The 20638-nt window shown below is 39.9% G+C and overlaps 1 protein-coding gene across 1 annotated transcript; it reads left to right on the top strand.

Moving 5' to 3' along the window:
- Positions 1–699: 699 nt before the first annotated feature.
- Positions 700–20276, top strand: LOC308376964 (D-amino-acid oxidase-like; the record flags this gene model as incomplete). Its single annotated transcript, XM_080853477.1, has 10 exons — positions 700–893; positions 4306–4420; positions 7215–7291; positions 11142–11207; positions 11376–11430; positions 13767–13871; positions 13975–14057; positions 14172–14289; positions 14935–15033; positions 20151–20276. The coding sequence occupies 10 exons, from the start codon at positions 700–702 to the stop codon at positions 20274–20276; spliced, it is 1038 nt and encodes a 345-aa protein (XP_080709603.1).
- Between the last annotated feature and the right edge of the window lie 362 nt (positions 20277–20638).

The following is a 20638-nucleotide window of genomic DNA, read 5'->3' as shown; positions in this document are numbered from 1 at the left end:
ATTCATTTACATCCAATTTACAAAATCAAAATACACAGAGACCCCAATTAATGGTGCCACAGCTAGGAAATAATCAACTAGCTTGCATTTCCTACCCATGATGAAATTGGCATTGCTTTTATATTCTGTTTAACCATTAATCAGTAGATTAGTTAGCTAGCTTGCGAAGATTTCTCTCTGCCATGTGCGCTTTCTGACAAAAGAGAGGGTTGATCTGCAAGGTGTCTTTGGGGAAATCTGCCGACAGTATGAAGGGAATCCCCATGAAACCTATGATGTTGCTACATAGCAATCTCTGCCAAGAATATATGGTTAATAGAGCTAATGTTAACAGTGAAAACATGTTTTAAATCATTGCAGTCTTATAAGTCTTAAGTCTCAGACATCCCCAGCTCATTTGAACCCCTTGTTTAGACATGCTTAAAACCTTGTTTTCAGTGGACATGTGCAGTTGGCAGACCGCGTCAGAGAAACGTTTTTTGGCTGTGAAGCATTAGGCCTCCTAAATGTCAGAACCTGATGAGAAATTGTTGTCTCTTTGAAAAAAAGCTTTACAAATACCCTTTGGGTCAGTTTAGTCTCGTCCCTATGTAGGAGATCTCTGTGTGGCTAGTGGTCAGGCTTTGTCGTCATCTTATCCTTGCAGGATGTGAAATGAACATGCTGATAATACCATGTATTTATTTGTCTTTTTCAGACATGCGTGTGGCAGTTATTGGTGCAGGGGTCATTGGACTCTCAACCGCCCAGAGCATCTATGAGCAGTACCATGAGCAGGTTGCTTCACTGACCATAGAGGTGTATGCCGACTGCTTCACCCCTCTGACAACCAGTGATGGAGCAGCTGGCTTCTGGCAGCCATACCTCTATGACAAGGGCAACAATCAGGAGACGTGAGAACATTTGATCCGAATATTTTCAAATTCAGTAACAGAATATGTTCTGCAGAAGAGTTGATCAAATATCATAATGCCTCATCAAAAATGTCACATGTTTATGAATGTGAAGTATCCCTACTATATTCATTTTTAGCCCACAAGTCATGTGTTTTTAAATGTGAGGTGTCCCCACTATATTTTTTTTCTTTTGTGAAGCCACTAATAAACTGCTCCATATGGAAAAGGTTTGTTAAACATATAGGAATCACACTTGTAATGTACAGCATTTTGGTATGGAGCATATACATTAGACATGTCATACTACAATAGCATGATGCCCTTCAACATTCATGGTAGATCATATGTTAAACATATATCTTATTTCTATGCTACTGTATATTAAAGTTGTCATCTATGTTACAGTTTTATACGACTGCTAAAACACATTTCTTGAAACAGTCACCCATTTTCTCTAAACTCTAAACACAAAACCTCATCTTCAAGCACTATTTACAAAACCTCTGAATCCTCTTGCAAAATGAAACTTTCGCCTTAAAACTGTTTTACCTGTGCTCAAAATCAAACTCTGCTCTCAAATCATAAACAAGGTGATCAAAATGATATACACTTTCAAGCAGTCAGTAAACAATATACCAAAAATAGAAAACAAATTGTTCAAAACATATATAGTGCCACTTGAAAGTATGTGAACCCCTTGAGCACTTAAGAGTTCTCTGTTGTTTTACCATGATTTTTTTTTTTTTTTTCATCAGCAATTTTCCATTGATGAAATGTCAGGTTTATGTTTATCATTTGCATGTACTTGTTTAGAGGGAATTGTTTGAGTAGCCAAAAAACTAAATGAAACATGGAATTAGTGTATTTTCAAAAGTAAGTGAACCCCCAGCTGCATTGGTAAAGTCAAGCAGGTAACAGATTCGGTGAAACATATTTGGGTGCTTAATTAGTCAATTAAGCACCAGAAGAAGAATAAATCAGGTAAAAGTCAACCCACACAACACCTCTAAAGCGTTTCGGACCTCTCTGTCAGCATCTGGGGTAAATGTACATGGGTCTACAATCAGAAGGAAATTTGAATAGACATGACATTCATGATCGGGTTGCTAGAAGGAAACCTCTGCTCTCAAGAAAGAACAAAACTGCCCGTTTCAAGTTTGCCAGAGAGCACTTGGATAAACCAAAGGCCTTCTGGAAGTCCCTTCTTTGGACAGATGAGTCCGAGATATAATTATTTGGTCACGATCAAAACCAACAATTTTCATGGATTGTAGACCCATGAACATTTACCCCAGATGCTGCCAGAGAGGTCAGAAACTCTTTAGAGGTGATGTGTGGGTTGACTTTTACCTGATGTATTCTTCTTCTGGTGCTTCTTGGTGATGGTCTTGATGGGCGTCCACTTCTAGGCAGAGATGCGGTCATGTTGAATGCCCTCCATTTCTAAATTATTTGTCTTGGATGGATGGATGGAGCTGGAATCTTTTGGAGATGGTCTTATAGCTTTCCCAAGACTGATGGGCTGTCAGTACCTTCTTCCTGATGTTCTCGGATATCTCGTTTCATCTCGGCATTGTTGATGTGTGCGGGTACACCTTTGCACTACAGTAGTTTGGTTGGTTTCCTCTCAGTTTTAATCTGTGTTGCCCAAACCTTTCCCTAAGGATGTCTCCGTTGATTGGTTTGCTTAATTGACTAATTAAGCACCCAAATATGTTTCACCGAATCTGTTACCTGCTTGACTTTACCAATGCAGCTGGGGGTTCACTTACTTTTGAAAATACACTAATTCCATGTTTCATGTAGTTTTTTGGCTACTCACAATTCCCTCGAAACAAGTACATGCAAATGATAAACATAAACCTTAAAACATTTCATCTATGGAAAATTGGTGATGAAAAAAATGAAACAACAGAAAACTCTTAAGTGCTCAAGGGGTTCACATACTTTCAAGTGGCACTGTAGTTCTCAGGGAGAAGTCCTTTTTTTCAATCTCAAAACAAATTTCATATTTATCCGTCATTGTCTTTTGATGAATGAAAACATGTTATCTCATAGTAGCTATAAAAATGTATCAGAAATTACTACTCTGCTTTTCTCTAATTTGTGTTGGTTCTTTCTCCTCCTTATACCCCTATAGTACTGTACCCTGCATTTCACTACTCACAACTCACTCTTTTTCTTTGTTGATATGAACCTGCAACCAGTCAAAATCTATTGAGCAGTCAGTACTGTTACTGTATCAAATAGAAAGCACAATGTTCAGGGCCATACAACTTGTTTATTGTACATTATATTGCCTTTATCTCCCTCTGGAACGAAATACTGTTTTCTGATTGGCTAATGGGGTGTACATTAAGTTCGTGGAACCGCACACCTTGGACGTAGTCCCAGTAGAAAAGTGAAATCGCCGTTCCATATCAATGCTCTTGAATGGTTACCATTGACAACCAACGTAACGTTTTTTTTTTTTTTTAAAACAGCCGGTTCCAGGCACTACTTTCTCTAACGGGAGCACTAGGCTTCAAATCAAGAATTCATCAGGTTATTATGCATATTAAATGTCCTAAAGATAAAGGAAATTCTAAATAATAATAATAATAATAAAAACATTTTTGGATGTTGTAAACGGTAGATAAGCGGGATAACGGCCTCCGAGCTGTGCAGTTCTACGAAGTTAATGGACTTCGCGGACCGCTCCGCGTCGTGGTGTTCTTTGCCCCGCAGCGTCCATTAACTTCGTAGAACTGCACAGCTCGGAGGCCGTTATCCCTTACACAATGCACTGTAGGCTTACTACAGTAAAAGGGGCAAAAATCAAAGGAGTCAATGTGGTGTTCACTCGTCCTCGTGCATTGTTTCTTCTATCCATTCTCAGACTTTCTCCTTCCCACCTTCAACAACCTGTTTGCTCTCTAAACTGGCTTATATTGGTTTTAACACATCATTTGATACAAATCATTTGAATTTTGAGTGGTTGTATTTAATTAATGACATTTGTTCTCTATTTGTATTGATTGTTGCCACTTGTGTTTACCAGTATGGATGACATGTGAATTAGAGTGCAGAATGTGTTTTGAGACTGAGAATGTGTCTAGAGTTTTGCTGAAAAGTCTAAGTGAGATCAGCAAATTGTGTTTTACCATGTGAAATAGTTTAAGGTTTTGACAGCAGACTGCCCAATTAGCGACATGAGTTCAGGCAACTGAGAACTTTGTTCAGCCAACAGGTTTTAGTGTTTTAGCAATTGAAAAAAACTGTAACGCACTGTTAACATTTAAAAATGACTTTTTTCATATGAGACATTTTGTTTTCAAAGATGTTGCCGTTGTGCCTTGTAAGTACTGCACTGTTTATCCATGAGGCATCTCCATGGATTTAAAATGTGTTTTTGGTAAATATTTTCTAGAAAGTGGAATAAGGAGACCTTTGATTATCTGCTCAGCTGTCTGCGCTCGCCAGAGGGCATCAAAATGGGAGTCTTCCTTCAGTCTGGCTACAATCTGTGCACAGAATCAGCTCCTGTGAGTGCTGTTCCCATCTACTTCGTCTAGTGCCTGTGGCTCTTGGGTAGAATAATAGATCAGGAGATGTTCTGAGCTCAGGTGCAGTTGACTACAGGCTGTTGGCATGCATAGTGTGGGGCATATTGGCAGTATATCAAAAATAGCTTAAAGATACACTTTTATTAATCTCCTTAGGGATAAAACTTCAACTGGCCCTATTTAAACCAGTAGCATGGCCAGAGGAGTGTCAGGGTGTACCTGGCAGCTACACTTAAACAGACGAGAGCAACAAGCAGAGGTTTTATGGCAAAAACAATCCTAAAGAAAGATGCATGAGACTGCTAGGTCAAACTCAGTGAATAAGACTGGAGAATGAAAGCAGTGCAGATACGGACATGGACAAGATTGTTGGTACCCTTCCGTTAAAGAAAGAAAAACCCACAATGGTCACTGAAATAACTTAAAGAAGCATTATGCAACAATTGTACATCAGGATTAGGGTTAGGATAAGCAGTTTTACCTTAAAATAACAGCTTGAAAAAAAATTGGGGTGCTACAATGACTTTTAATATGGAGAATCGCCATACCATTGCCATACCAGGGTCCATGGATATATTAATGCTAAATGTAGGATTGCCTGAAGCTGCCCGGCTTTTTACTGTCTGCCAAACTAGTAAGTGGTTTATTTGCCGTCTTGCTTTGTTTTGTGTTGCACTTGCTTGATGTTTGGCTGTGTTAGGACAGTTGTTGACTAACTAGTTTGTCATAATGTCAAAGTCAGCACATTTCAAGATATTTCGTTAGTTTTAGCCGCTAGCATATCGTTAGCGATTAGCAATTGATCCGGATGCTACTTTAAAACTGACAAAAGTTATCGTAAATACAAATGTATTGAAAATGAACTAATGAAAATCAGACATTGCTTCTGAATTGTGGTTCAACATATTCATAAAAAAAAAAATGAAACTGGCCTGGACATAAAGTATGATCCCCTTAAATTCATATTTGGTTGCACAACCTTTTGAGGCAATCACTACAATCAAACTCTCAATGAGACTTTTGCACCTGTCAACAGGTATTTTGGCCCACTCCTTGTGAGGAAACTGCTCCAGCTGTCTCAGGGTTGAAGGGTGCCTTCTCCAGAGTGCATGTTTCAATTCCTTCCACATATGTTCAAAAGGATTTAGATCAGGGCTCATAGAAGGCCACTTCAGAATAGTCCAATGTTTTGGGCAGCACATTTCGCTCCGGAATGCCTTGATAGTCTTGAGATTTTATTGTACCCTGCACAGATTCAAGACACCCTGTGCCAGATGTAGCAAAGCAGCCCCAGAACATAACCGATCCTCCTCCATGTTTCACAGTAGGTACAGTACAGTGTTCTTTTCTTTGTATGCTTAATTTTCACGTCTGTTAACATAGAGCTGATGTGACTTGCCAAAAAGTTTTGTGTCACCTGTCCGAAGGACATTCTCCCAGAAGCCCTCTGGCTTGTCAATATGCATTTTGGCAAATTCCAGTCTTGCTTTTTAATAATTTGCTTTCAACAGTGGTGTCCTCATCGGTCGACTTTGGCTCAAACTGCAACGGATGGTACGATCTGACACTGATGTACCTTGACCTTTGAGTTCACCTCTAATCTCTTTGGAAGGTGTTCTGGGCTCTTCGGTTACTTCATATTATCCGTTTCTTTAATTTGCCATCAATTTTCCCCTTGCGGCCACTTCCAAGGAGGTTGGCTACAGTCCCCTGGACCTTAAACTTCTGAATAATATGACAGCACAGTGACTACTTTTCACCCTTAAAATAGGCAGACTGACTGATGACAAGTTTGAAGACCCCTGTAAGGCTAATTAGAGGACACACTTTAGTTTAATATGCCCCTATGGTCAAATTATGTTCAATCTTTTCCAGGGGTACCATCATTTTTGTCCAGGCCAGTTTCATTATTACATTTTTTTTTTGTATTATTCTGTTGAACCACAATTCAAAAGCAATGTCTGATTTTCATTAGTTAATTTTCAGTAAATGTTTATTTACTTTTGTCAGTTTCAAGTTATACCAGGGATCATTGTGGGTTTTTCTTTCTTTAACGAAAGGGTGCCAAACAAAATGTCCACATTTTTATGTGTTGGTATAGTACTTTGTTGTGTTCGACACATAATTTCAACCTTAAGATGAGACGCAAATAAATACACCCATGTAAAGCAGAGATCAATGCGCACATATCATACTGTATCCACACATCAATCTAAAACATGAAAAGAACACACAACACAGTCCCCTTATTTAGCACACAACCATTATTGCTGTGCAGCATTGATGTCAACCATGAACACAATGATCGCATTAGTGTATTAACTGATGATTCACATTGGTCTAACACAACCATTTAACACTGTACTGTACATGGTACATCTACATTTCATAAGCCTTGCATTTCTGTGACAGTTTCCTAACCCTTTCTAGAGGTGTCTAGTGTCCTGCAGGTACTGAAGTGAGATCACTTCAGTGGTGTAGAGTCCATAGAAACGCTCAGCTCCTCCTGAGACATTGATTCATTTGTTGGCGGTATGGTCTCTCAGAAGTCTTCTTGTAGTCAGTAATCTCAGGTTTATGGTCCTGCCACTTAGGCCCAGAAGAGTTGGAGATTGGTGTGAGACTTTGAAAGAGTATGCTGTTCTTGGCGAATCTTTGATGAAAGATGAATCGCCAAAGCTGTTACCTTTGAATTCTTGTTCATACGTCAATCAATTTACCTTAATGGGATATATATCAGAGTTACATTTGTGTTTTTTTTTTCTTTTCTCAGGACCCTTCGTTTAAAGACATTGTGCTGGGTTTTCGTCAGTTAACAGAGCGGGAGTTGGAGATGTTTCCTGGCTATAGGTATGGCATTATCTTATTCCTACCCAATCCATACTCATAGCGCTTCTGTCAACTTAACAATTATTTAATAATTCAACAATTCTTTTTTTCAGGAAAACTTTGCCTATACGTTTTTCATGAAATTCCAATACGTTTATCCTTTTTTATCAAAATGCCTAATGACGGCAGATCTTTTGTCTTATTTTCTCAAAAGTTTGCATATTTGGTGAATGATCCCTAAATATAATACAAATGGACCACTTACAGGCACTTTACCAACAAATTGCTTATTTTTCAGTGATCATTCAGTGAAATTCCATTCATTTCAGTACTAAAATACCCATGACTTTCAGGGTTATATCTCTGCCGTCCAAAAACTTGTTTTGGCGCCAATGGTTTTGGAAAGCACACAAGAGAGTCAAGTCACTCCATTTGATGGGAACAGCTGGAGCAATCTTTCCATTGTATATCTTTATCAGTCTATTTTTGGGGCCTTTACCTTCATTTGGAGAGGAGGTAAAGAGTGACAGAACATTAGTGGGAGAGAGTGAGATTGGTAGTGGGATCGAGAAATGACCGTGGGTGCCCGAATCCGGGTCCCCGTGGACACTTGGAAAAAGTATGAATCCTAATCCAATCGTGCAGTGGATCAAAATGTATAGATGTAATCACATTGTAGTCCTGGAATAATACAATATGGAACTGAATACAAAATGAACAATAAAAGTTGTCATTCCATTGAATGGAATTTATTATAATGATAATATTAGGATATTACTTTATCTTAGGTAGGCTATTTGAGTTGAAGACCTGATAAACTTTAGAGTCATGTAGCCTATGGGCTATGCTACATCAAACACATTGTTCACTATAAAAGCTAGGCTACAGAGTATTTGTTTGAAACACTTGGCACAACAATCATTCTCAATTGGATTTCGTTAATTAAATGAGATGCTAAATGCAGCTAAAGTTAATGGTCCAGTTTTTACAATTTAATAGACCTACTGTACTGATTGCTGATTGCTGTGCTGACAGATATGTTGATAAAGCCTGGAATGATTTGAGAGTCTACTTGTCTCTGTATAATAGGCAAATCACGTTTTCATAAAGATAAGAGAAATGACTATAAAGAGAGATAAGGGGTAAGGGATGTAGGGACAAAGAAACATTTCAGTGGTGGCAATAATGTAGATTGTATATAAATGCTAGTATAGGGTATTGGGTAGAGTAGGTGTACGGCAATGCAGTGGCGGTGGGTGCGATTGGCCGAGCAATAGTTCCACTTCCATCAGCGATTGGAACATGCTATAGGGGAGAGAGAACATTTATGTTCGTAGACATCAATTTCAGAAACAGATAGGGAGATGCATTTGGGTAGTAGATTTAACAGTAGGCAATATGGCTATTTTATCAGTGTTATTATAGACAAAAGCAATATGATATGGAAGGAGAGAGAGAGAGAAAGGGAGAAGATATATTTAGTAATGCTGGCATTTGTTTTTAGTGTGCTTGCAAGCACACTATTGTTCTTCTTAAGTTTTATTTATTTATGCCGGGGCCGTACATGCATCCACTCGGCAATGTTTGAGACGGTGAGATGATGGTGTGGACAAACCGAGAGGCTGTATTGTTCGTTCCATTGAAGTATAAGCTGTTATGCCGGGGCCGTACATGCATCCACTCGGCAAACAGGATACACTTTTGGCTAGCGCAGCAGGTGATGGGTTTGTTGACGCAATTACTTTTGGCTATAGGATGCACTAAAGAGGAATGTCTTAAGCTTTGCTTTGAATATAGGTACGGTGTCTGCATCTCGGATGGAGGCAGGGAGGTTATTCCAGAGGAGGGGGGCTCGGTAGCTAAAGGCTCTGCCTCCCATTGTGGTTTTTGATATTCTTGGAATTACCAGGAGGCCTGCACTCTGGGAACGGAGCAGCCTTGAAGGGCAATAGGGGACGACTAATTCCTTGAGGTAGTTTGGAGCCAGGTCGTTTAGGGCTTTGTATGTTAGCAGGAGTACTTTGAAATCGATGCAACGAGGCGAGTACCTGAGATGTGTTCATATTTTTTAGTTCTGGTGAGTGTACGAGCAGCAGCGTTCTGTATAAGTTGAAGGCTCTTTATTGTGTTAATGCTGCATCCGGACAAGAGAGCATTACAGTAATCGAGTCGGGAAGTAATAAATGCATGGATTAGTTTTTCTGCATCTTGGAGGGATAGGACCTTTCTAATTTTGGCAATATTGCGTAAATGAAAAAATTATGTCTTTGAGATCTGTTTTTTGTGTGAGTCAAGTAGGAGGTCTTGGTTGATAGTTACGCCAAGGTTTTTGATGATAGTGTTGGGTGTTGGGAAGCCATTGAGTGTGGGTAGATGGGTAGGGATTTGACGACTTCTCATGGACATGAACAAATTGATGGCGATCAGAGAGGTAAGATCTAAACCAAGATAGGCCACAGCCTTTGATGCCAAAGTGATGTTCAAGTCTCTGTAACGGGATCTGATGATCTATAGTGTCGAAAGCAGCACTAAGGTCTAGGAGAACTAGTATTGAGGTGCACCCATGATCAGATGCGATTAGTAGGTCATTCAAGACTTTGACTAAGGCCGTTTCACTGCTGTGGTGGGCCCTATTGTTGTAGAAAGGAAGTAAGTTGCTTAGCAACTAGTTTTTCAAGTATTTTTGACAAGAAAGGGAGGTTAGATATGGGTCTATAGTTAGCGAGATTATCGGGATCAAGGTTAGGTTTGCCATGGCGCATTTTGGAAGGGGTGTAGGGTCACAGAGGGGGAGGAAACTTTGAATTTGTTCTCTTATTTTGAGGTTTTATTATTGAAAAAGGTCATGAAATCATTACCACTAAAGATTATGGGAACCGAATGTTCGATTGTGTTGTGGTTTTTTGTTAGCCTAGAAATAGTGTTAAATAGGAACTTTGGGTTGTTTTTATTACTATCAATCAATGAAGAATAGTAAGCTGATTTCGCCTCAGAGAGTACTTGTTTATATCTTAGAAGACTATCCTTCCATGCCAGGAGGAATACCTCAAGTTTGGTGGAGTACCATTTTTTTTCTAGTTTTCGTGTGGTTTGAACAGTTTGAACAGTTTGAACAGTTTGCATGTGGTTTGAATGTGGAAAATACATTGCTGACTGCTGAGATTATTTTTTGTTTTGTCATTATGGGGTATAAAGTGTAGACTGATGAGGGAAAACATTTATTCAAATTATTTTAGCATAAGGCAACATTAGCAACATGACAAAATGGGAAAAAAGTGAAGGGTCTGAATTTTTGTACCCAATAGAAAGCACATCATAAAACATAAATGGCACTAAAACAATCGAGGAGGGATACAATCTAAAGATGGTCATACAGTATATCACAATATGTCAACATTTAAGATACAATTCATACAAAGGTGCCAAGTAGCGAGTAGTGCTTTACAGAGGGGGGGGGGGGGGGGGGGGGGGGGGCTGGTGTGTTTCTTCTTCAGTTACTAAAATTGTGATATATTGTAGAGGATTCTGTGCTATATTTAGCATTGCAGATTTGTACTGTACTACCTGTACTGTTCTATATTGTTATCATAAGATGATAGATGTTGCTCTGGCATGGATATTTCCATCTTCATAATTCTTTTTGCCTTAAAATCTTTGCCTTGCCATTTCACTTTGTGAAACGGTGCAATCTATCAACTTGGTGCGCTTCATGCACTCTGGTTTTCCCTGGTGATTGCCGCTTGTGACTGTATTTTATTATTGTTATTATTATTGTTATTATTATTAGTAGTAGTATTAGTAGTAGTAGTATTGACGTTGGTGTTATTAATCATACTTCTAACTATTAATAATAATGCTACATTTCTTTCAGTTATGGATGGTTCAACACTGCACTTATGATTGAGGGAAAGAGCTACCTACCGTGGCTTATGGACTGGTAGGTGAAGCTGTTGTACTAATCAAGTTTAGTAATCTATTCATTGTACTTAAACAATCTCTGCAAGGCATGAAAGGCATAGAATCTGTGATTTTATTTGAGGTCAGTTTCTACATTTGATGCGTTGGAACATTGAACCTTTGTGATTCTCATTTGTTTTATTTTCAGGTTAAAACAGAGAGGTGTCAAGTTTTACCACAGGAAGATAAACTCATTCCAGGAGGTTAGTTTGTAATTGAAATATGCCTACAGCTGAAGAACATGTTTTATTTGACTTAGGAGCTCTGGTTTGGTTGGGATGAAAACAGCTCAAATGTCCCAGGAAAGGGGTGAAAACCCCATGGAATATGGGAAAGACAGGTATTAGCTTGGCAGAATGAATGTTGTTCTCCACAACATTTTGTGAGATTGGATCAGCCTCCGACGTGCTTAGAATTTGATGTCCAGACACATATCGGCTCGTTGGTCTAAGGGTATGATTCTCGCTTTGGGTGCGAGAGGTCCAGGGTTGAAATCCCTGACGAGCCCAATTCTATGGGGCAGCGTGGCCTACTGGTTAGGGTTTCGGGCTGGAAACCGTAGGGTGGCCGGTTCAATCCCCGACCATGCCCACATCCACGGCTGAAGTGCCCTTGAGCAAGGCACCTAAACCCAATCACTGCTCCCCAAAAGCAGCTTCGGGTTAGTGTGCTTCACTGTGTGCTTCACTGTGTGTATCACTACCCTGGATGGGTAAAATGCAGAGATAGAATTCAGAGTGTGTGTGTGTCACTATCTCTGCCATAAACATAGTCACTAGGGCTCATTTGCATTTCCTTTAAATTGTTCTTTTCTACAGTGTCTTGCAAAGGTTTTCAACCCCCTAAAAGTCTAATACTGTGGTATATTTCTAAAGGCTAAAGTGCCTGGCTCCAACTGCCTGACTCATCTCTCCATCCCATAATAAGAGATATGTAAATAAGGCAGGCACGCGCACAGATAGACCCCTAGTGGTGCTCAAGCACCTGCCCTTTTGCCCTGTATGAGAAAAGTGCCCCTCCTCCTTGAGCTCATTTTTTTTTTCATTCACCAATATTTCAGGATCAGAATTACTCTCTCTCTGTCATCAATTCCCCCAGAATGTGTTTTGATATCTGACGGAGCATTTATTTGAGTTCTTCGACATGCTCCGCGACGCTCGCAAGCCCCTGCCGCGCTCCTCCCTCCTCCTCCTAGTGCTCATGCAGTGTTGAGCGCAAGGCCAAAACTTCTTCTCTAACCCGCAGCATCAGACAAACAGGTAATGACGGTGTTTGTGCAATCCCCGACATTGTTTGGTGCTAAATTAACCACAACATAAGCGCCGCTTATGCATAAGCAGGCAGGCAGGCAGGCAGGCAGGCAGGCAGGCAGGAAATATCCTACTGTGTTTTTTATATATTTATTTATTATTTTTAATTTTCTAAATTATTTTGGCGATGGGTGCCCTTTTTTTTGGTTTGAGCACATGCCCCCCAAAATGTCTGTGCACATGCCTGAAATAAGGTATCTTGTTTTATTATACATCACATCCACAGGTTAAAGTTTTTCATCACTTGCCACAACCCTTTTCACTAAGATAGTTACTGGAAGGCTTGGGGAAGTTTGTGTTGAACTCTTAGCTAAACTGAAGGAGCTATCTTGCGAGCCAAGCTTACGAGCCAACAGTGAGTAATGACAATTTGAGCAAGGAAATCTGACAGAAAAACTGACGGAAAACTGCTAGATAACACACACACAATGTAAAGACCCGAAGTAAACCTCGACCATGTAGACCAATCTGCAGTCATAAATTCATATAGACAGCCTACAGAAAATAACATCCCATACCAGGTGGAGCACTAAATGCACCTCGGATTCTTCAGTCCAATGTCTTCAGTGCTCCTTTGAGAGACATCCTTGAAAACCAAAGTCCAACAGAAGTGTTGGTGTTGATTTAGCTACAAAGCCTCTTAACACCTGTCTCCACTGGTCTTGTGTGGGCTTGCCTATCTCGTTAACTTCAACATGCAAATGATTTAAAAACCTGATTATCCCTCCACATGTACCGACCCTGGGGCAGGCCGACTGTTCTCTCCCTTGTACGTCGCTTTGGACAAAAGCGTCTGCTAAATGACTAAATGTAAATGTAAATGTAACATGCAATAGCATAGAAACACTGAAATGAGGGTCCGTGTGCCCATGCAGGTGCCTTAGATGTTGTGCCTGTTATGAAATTGCCAAACTGACTTTGCTTGTTAATGAAATCAGTGAATGTTTCTTGTGTGCAAACTTTGCCTGCCATTGAAAGACCCTTGATGTGTTCTTAACATTACTAAAGCCTGTATTTAGCCAACATCTCCAACTGATCCGACTGAAAGGTGGCCAGAGTCTACATAGTAAGATGTTTATGTTTGCAACATAAAATGGAAATCAACAACACGGAATGTTTCCTTTTCAGCCACACTTTTTGAGAAATGAGTAATCATTCCCTTGTACCATCCAAATTCCATTGCACTTCAAACTTCTACTTCCTGCCCCCTATGTCTTGTACCTCTCCAGTTGGCTGACAGTGGTGCTCAAATCATTCTCAACTGTTCTGGAATACGATCTGGAGAGCTGCAGGCAGACCCAGAGCTCCAACCAGGACGAGGGCAGATCCTTAAGGTTAGAGCTGAAACTTCAAAAGATGAACGACACGGCACAGGACAGTCCTAAATCCTAATGTGGCTGCTGTTACTGTGCTATATCAATGTGCTTTTGTCACTAGGTGGATGCGCCTTGGCTCAAGCATTGGATTCTCACACATCACTTCACAAAAGGCACTTATAACTCACCATACATAATACCAGGGTAACGCTGTTATATCTCTTGAAGAACTTAATTAAATGTATAGTAACATTAACAGATTATGAAATACTTGGTCATTCAGAACCATAAAAGAACACTGTGTGTGATGGACGGTAGGAGTCGTTTGGTGACCGTGGGGGGAGTCTTCCAGTTGGGGAACTGGAGCGAGAAGAACAACTCCAGCGATCACAAGAAGATCTGGGAGGAGGCCTGTCAGCTGGAGCCCAGTCTTATTGTGAGTGCACCTGTTAGTTTATGTCACATTTCACCAAGTTCATAAAATGGTTTTAATCTAAAAATCATTAAGTGTGTCTTACCCCTTCCACCAGACACATAACATACACTCCACCATAGTTTAAAGTTGCTTACATCTTCAAAAATGTCCAAACATGTCAGAATCCCTTAAGCATGTCAGAATGGGAGCATTCCAGAATCACCCAATTTCTTGTGCAAGGTTTAACTGCTTGATATCAGAAGAAGAAATGGAAAGAAAATTAGATCGGTAGAAAAATAACAAACCCTGGATTAGATGCACTATACAGTGCCACTTGAAAGTATGTGAACCCCTTGAGCACTTAAGAGTTTTCTGTTGTTTTACCATGATTTTTCCATGTTTCATGTAGTTTTTTGGCTACTCAAACAATTCCCTCGAAACAAGTACATGCAAATGATAAACATAAACCTGACATTTCATCTATGGAAAATTGGTGATGAAAAAAATGAAAAATCATGGTAAAACAACAGAAAACTCTTAAGTGCTCAAGGGGTTCACATACTTTCAAGTGGCACTGTAGATAACTGTTGGTGTAAAACATGTTTAGCCCTTTTAAAGTGTGGCCCTATCACATGTTCTCTCTTCAATCTCTCTCCATCTTTACAGCATGCACGAATCGTAGAGGATTGGACGGGACTAAGACCTGTGCGCAGCAGAGTTCGACTTGAAAGGGAGTCCATTCAGTCTGGTCCAGTCACACTTGAGGTGAGGCGCACATGGCATCATTAGCTAAGTTAGTTTGCCATCAGAGTGTTTAGTGTTTTAGAAGGGTTTATCCTGTTGAATTAAGAATACCACATTCAACCATTTTAATTCTAATTTTTACTGTGTAGGACTTCAGTTAAGTAAATTCTCTCAGGATGGATTTGTATTCAACTAACATTGACTATTTAGGTTTTAGCCTTTGAAACTAATTTCGTGGCAAAATTTGAGTGTACTAGGGATGGACATCACTCTCTATCAATAGTCAACCTATGAGAAGTGCCTGTGATGAACTAGTCAAACTGTTCTATTTCATTCATATTTCGCAAGGCAGGCAATACTATGTGGTACATTATAGTATTAAGTGTCTAATTAGGACTTTTACCCCACTGGCACAATCAGTGTTATTCATTCTGCAAATTAAAAGACTATAGTTTGTAGACTGGACATACTTTCATCATCCATACAAAATATTCTAAATCTGACATATATTTAGATGTGTTGAAGGTTTCCAGTCCCAAACGTTACAACAAGAAAAATGTTCCTCTGAAAAGTCAGAGAGAAAAAAAGCCACGGTAATAGAGTTTGTGTGAAGGAAAACGGTGGATATAAGTGGAGGATATGCTGCAGCAGGGACATGCACAGGAATTTTGAAGGGCAGTTGCTCTGCCCTCGGAAAAAGGGGCAACACATTATTTTTTTCACCGCCGCTGCCACGCCCCCGTCATCTGATCGCAAATTTTGCCAATATAATTTTAAACTCTCACTAACCGCCGCTGCCACGCCTCCGTCATCTGATCACATATATACAGTATATTTACTTCCTTCAGAGGGGCAACTTCAGTCGAGAAGGGCAAACGGGCAGTTGCCCAAGCAACCTTAGCACATTCCTGTGCACGTCCCTGTGCTGCAGTATACTCATTGCCTTATTGTAAATCACAAATCAAATAAAATGTCCAATGATGCTACTTGCTAGTCTGTGCTTGAAACTTTTCTGAAGTAGTCCAATTTTAAAATGTTATGAAATTTCAGACATCATAGAATGCTTCCTTCTCGGCATCTGTCTCCACCCTTCTCCAAGTATGGTGGAGTAATTCAGTTCACAGCTAAGTTCAGTGTTGTTGCATAACATTTATTTTGAAGTTGCTACATCATTGAGTGTCCCACCATGGTGGGAGAACCCCCAGATTACAGATTTTCTTGTCTATTCATATCTGAAAATATATCCTCCCTGACATCAATATCTTTTGAGATATCTATCTATAAATCCAGGAACTCTGTGTGTCTGTCTGTCTAGGGCGTTCCTCACTGACGGTAGTTCCGTTAGTTATGAGATTTCGCATGTAGCTTACGCATGTCATGAACCTGTGCATCCTTGATTTTGAAGATTTTTGAATTTACAGTTTTCGAGATATTTGTATTTTACCGTTTCCCGCAGGAAACAATGGGTTATCGTGTCCCGTCGGCACTATGGGTAGTGACGTCACAATCAAACGCGTAGCGTTATTAAACTATCCTGCCTTCACTCAAAGTTCAGAATACCGTTGGATAGAGGAGGTGAGGTCCGCATTCAAATTCTTCTTGGTGAACAAATACAGACTTTTGCTCAGGTAATCTTTAGACAGTGATTGATTTTATCTATTCGTTTATTTTTAAGCTTCTTTATAATCTAAAGACAGTGATTGATTTTGTTTTGTTTATTTTTAAGCTTCTTTATATTAAGTTTCAAAGTTGATGCGTATGGGCCTCGCATGTAACCAACTCTCATTACCATGTTAAGTAGTATATTGTAGTTTGATGTATTTGTATAAGAGTTAGCTTTCTATTCAATGTTGATGGTAAGCCTAGACCAGTGACCATGCGTTCATGCATCTACTGACGCAATGAGAGGTTTTCAGATGTGTCCCGATGTATCTGTTGTAATTCGTGTGTAGACTTTGTTTTCTCATTATTGCAATATTATAAACCTCAGTCTGCATTTACCCTGGCTGGGAGAGGCTGTCATTCGGAAGATACTGTGTGTGATCGCCTTTGCTCTGTGTTAATTAAACCTGTCAGAGTGTATGAATAAACGGCTGGGTGCCAATCAAAATCACAACGCAAGAGTGGCCGCTACAAATGGTAGCTTATATTGATAAGCCTCGGAGGCTTTCAGATTGTACATGGCTTTCCCATCTGTTGCTATGTAGTCCACGAAATACGCGCAATTCTCGCTGTAAGTTATGCCACGTCGTCATGTAATCCTCCCAGTTCTGCACTGAACAACAGCTAGCCTACACCTACGTCTGCTAACACTACAGAATGCATAATTCCTACGGGCACTGCACTAGTATATGTAAACGTATAACAAATTAACAGATGAAAAATGATCTGTCCTTAATAGGAAGTCTGATATAAATCGAATCAACCCTAGCCCTAACACATCAAATGAGGGCAGGTCTAGATAGCCCTGACTCCTAAAAAAAATCACTATACAACATATACAGTGGGGAAAATAAGTATTTGAGCCCCTGCCGATTTCGCAAGTTTGGCCACGAAATTTGCAAAGAAATGTGTGAACTAGAATTGTAATGGTAGGTGTATTTTAACAGTGAGAAACAGAATATGCATTTTATAACATTTATGACTTTATTTGCATTTGATGCAGAAAATAAGTATTTGAACCCCTAGCAAAACATGACTTAGTATTTGGTGGAATAACCCTTGTTGGCAAGCACAGACGTCAGACATTTCTTGTAGTTGGTCACCAGGTTTACACACATCTCAGGAGGGATTTTGGTTCACTCCTCATTGCAGATCCTCTCCAAATCCTAAAGGTTGCGTTTCAATGGGAGGGAATGAGGTTCAAGCCCAATATTCCAAGTTACATGGCCCCATCCATAGTCCCCTCGATGCGGTGGAGTCGTCCTGTGCCCTTGGCAGAGAAACAGCCCAAAGCATAATGTTTCCACCACCATGCTTGACGGTGGGGATGGTGCCATATTCAGCATTCTTCCCCCTCCAAACGTGGCAAGGTTTAGTTGATGCCAAAGAGCTTGATTTTGGTCTCATCTGAACACATCCTTTCTCCCAATCCTCCTTAGAATCATTCAAGTGTTCATTGGCAAACTTCAGAGGGCCCTGTATATGTGCTTCCTTGAGCAGGGGGACCTTGCCAATGGTTTTCCCAATGGTTTTGCCAATGGTTTTCTTGGTGACTGTGGTCCCAGCTCAGCTGCCTTCAGATCATTCACAAGCTCCCCCTGTGTAGTTCTGGGGTTATTCTGCACCTTTTGGATGATCACCGATACAGCATGAGGGGATATCTTGCATGGAGCCCCAGACCTAGAGCGATTAACAGTTGTTTGGTGTTGCTTCCATTTATGAATAATCGCACCAATAGTTGCAATGCTTTTGTAGCCCATTCCAGCCTTGTGCAGGTCTACAATCTTATCTCTGACGTCCTTGGACAACTCTTTGGTCTTGCCAATGGTGGTGAGGTTGAAGGTGTGAAGTATGATTCTTTGGACAGGTTTCTTTTATACAGGTCACCAGTTGAGATCAGGTATACCTTGTTAGCAGTAGCGGTGCGTCAATACAAGGCGCTGGGGCGCCGCCCACCCTACAATTTTGAGATGAAAAAAAAAAATGACATGTCAAAAAACATTATTCTTCTTATCGACATCTGATCGTCGATTGAAAGGTGTTCCACGAATAGATACAACTGAGTTTTCAGTCGCCATACTCTCAGATTAAAAGTCTCTGCTGGCTATGATTCGTCCGTAGATATGTGATATTTAAATCTGATGTGATGGAATCACAAAAGGTCTCTGATTGGACAGTCCTGTCAGCATGATATATAAGAAACCCTTTCATTGGCTGGGGGCGCAAGTGAAGTGCGCCCATGGCTCGAACTGTCATCCGCCAATGAGAAGCTGTCCTTGCTCAAATGTTCCTGCCCCTTTTTTTGGCTTCCATAGACTTCCACTTGGCCGGCGCCCACAGGGAGGAGTGGCTTCTCTCTCAGTGATAACGAATGGCAATATTATATTTGGTCACATTTTAGTGGTTTTTGACAGGGGCTTACGGTCTCCGGCACACATTTAACGCTTTAAAACAGTACATTTCTTATAAAATAATTTTATATATAATGTTTTTTGACATGTCATTTTTTTTTTTTTTTTTTTCATCTCAAAATTGTAGGGTGGGCGGCGCCCCAGCGCTCTGTATTGACGCACCGCCACTGATAGTATCCATTAGCATGTTCTCTTATAGGTGATGTTATATTGACTTATGTAATAAGGATGAGTTCATACAGCTCATACTGTAAATAATACGAATGAGACCTATGTTGCTTAGTGTAATGTCCACTATGATATGTGTCTTAATAATATTGGTTATGTGTAATTGTTATAGTGTAACAATCATTCATATTGATGTAATCCAGTGCAGTGCGGATTGGTCCCTATTCCCATTGCAGATCACACCCATATGTACCATCTCATGCAGTGCCATGTAGGCTAGTGAAAGCAGAAATATGCAGTCCTTTAACCTCAGTAACAAATTTTTTACTCAAAACCTGTTTTCTTCTCATTGTGGAGTGCTATTTAAACCGCGCCGCCGAACTGCGCCCCCCCTCTGTGTCACCAGCCGCCACTGCTTGTTAGACCTAATGAGGACTGTTCTGTGTGCTTCTTGGGCACATAACTGGCCATTGGGAGCCCGAATTCTTGCTGTTTGCTTGGGGGTTCGAATACTTATTTTTTGCATCAAATGCAAATAAAGACATAAATCTTATAAAATGAAGTTTTCGGGATTTTTTTGTTGATATTCTATTTCTCACTGTTAAAATACACCTACCATTACAATTATAGATCACACATTTCTTTGCAAGTGGCCAAACTTGCGAAATCGGCAGGGGTTCAAATACTTATTTTCCCCACTGTATGGCAATTTTTAATGTCGACTAAGTTTATATAGTGATGGTACTCAAATACATAATAAATTACAAAATTAAAAAGAGATATCCAAGTAACGATAATGGAACTGCCACAAAAAGTGATCTATGTTGGGACAATAAAATATTAGTCATTTACCATTTTGTAAATGCAGATGAATAACATCACATATCATTGGCACAGGTGATCCATAACTATGGCCATGGAGGCTTTGGGCTGACCATCCACCGGGGGTGTGCCCAGGAGGCGGCAAGACTCTTTGGGGAAATCCTGAAGCAGAGGCACTGGGAGACTAAATCACATCTATGACCCAGCACATCATCAGGGCTCCATTATGTTGACATTTGAATAATGTTAATATAAGTATACTAATCATAGTTTTCAAAAACCTTTCATTTTTGGAATAATTGTTGATAAGACTGTTAAACTTGGCAAAATGGGAAAACATGGAAAATGGCAAAAACTTTTAGATGAAACTAATATCTTTATTATGTCTTTATCTTTAACTGTAACATTAATTCAATTAAACTGTTAATGTAAGATGTAACTTAAGAGAAATTAGAGTATTTTATCAGAAAATGTATGAAAATCCAGGAGAAGGCATGATATTCATGTGTGTGCATGTATACATGGATTCATACTCCATACATGTTCTACTGATGTAGCAAGGG

Source organism: Sprattus sprattus (genome assembly GCF_963457725.1).
Source record: "Sprattus sprattus genome assembly, chromosome: 16".
NCBI lineage: Eukaryota > Metazoa > Chordata > Actinopteri > Clupeiformes > Clupeidae > Sprattus > Sprattus sprattus.
Note: the sequence above shows the minus strand (reverse complement) of the source record. Positions and strands in the feature narration are given on the sequence as shown.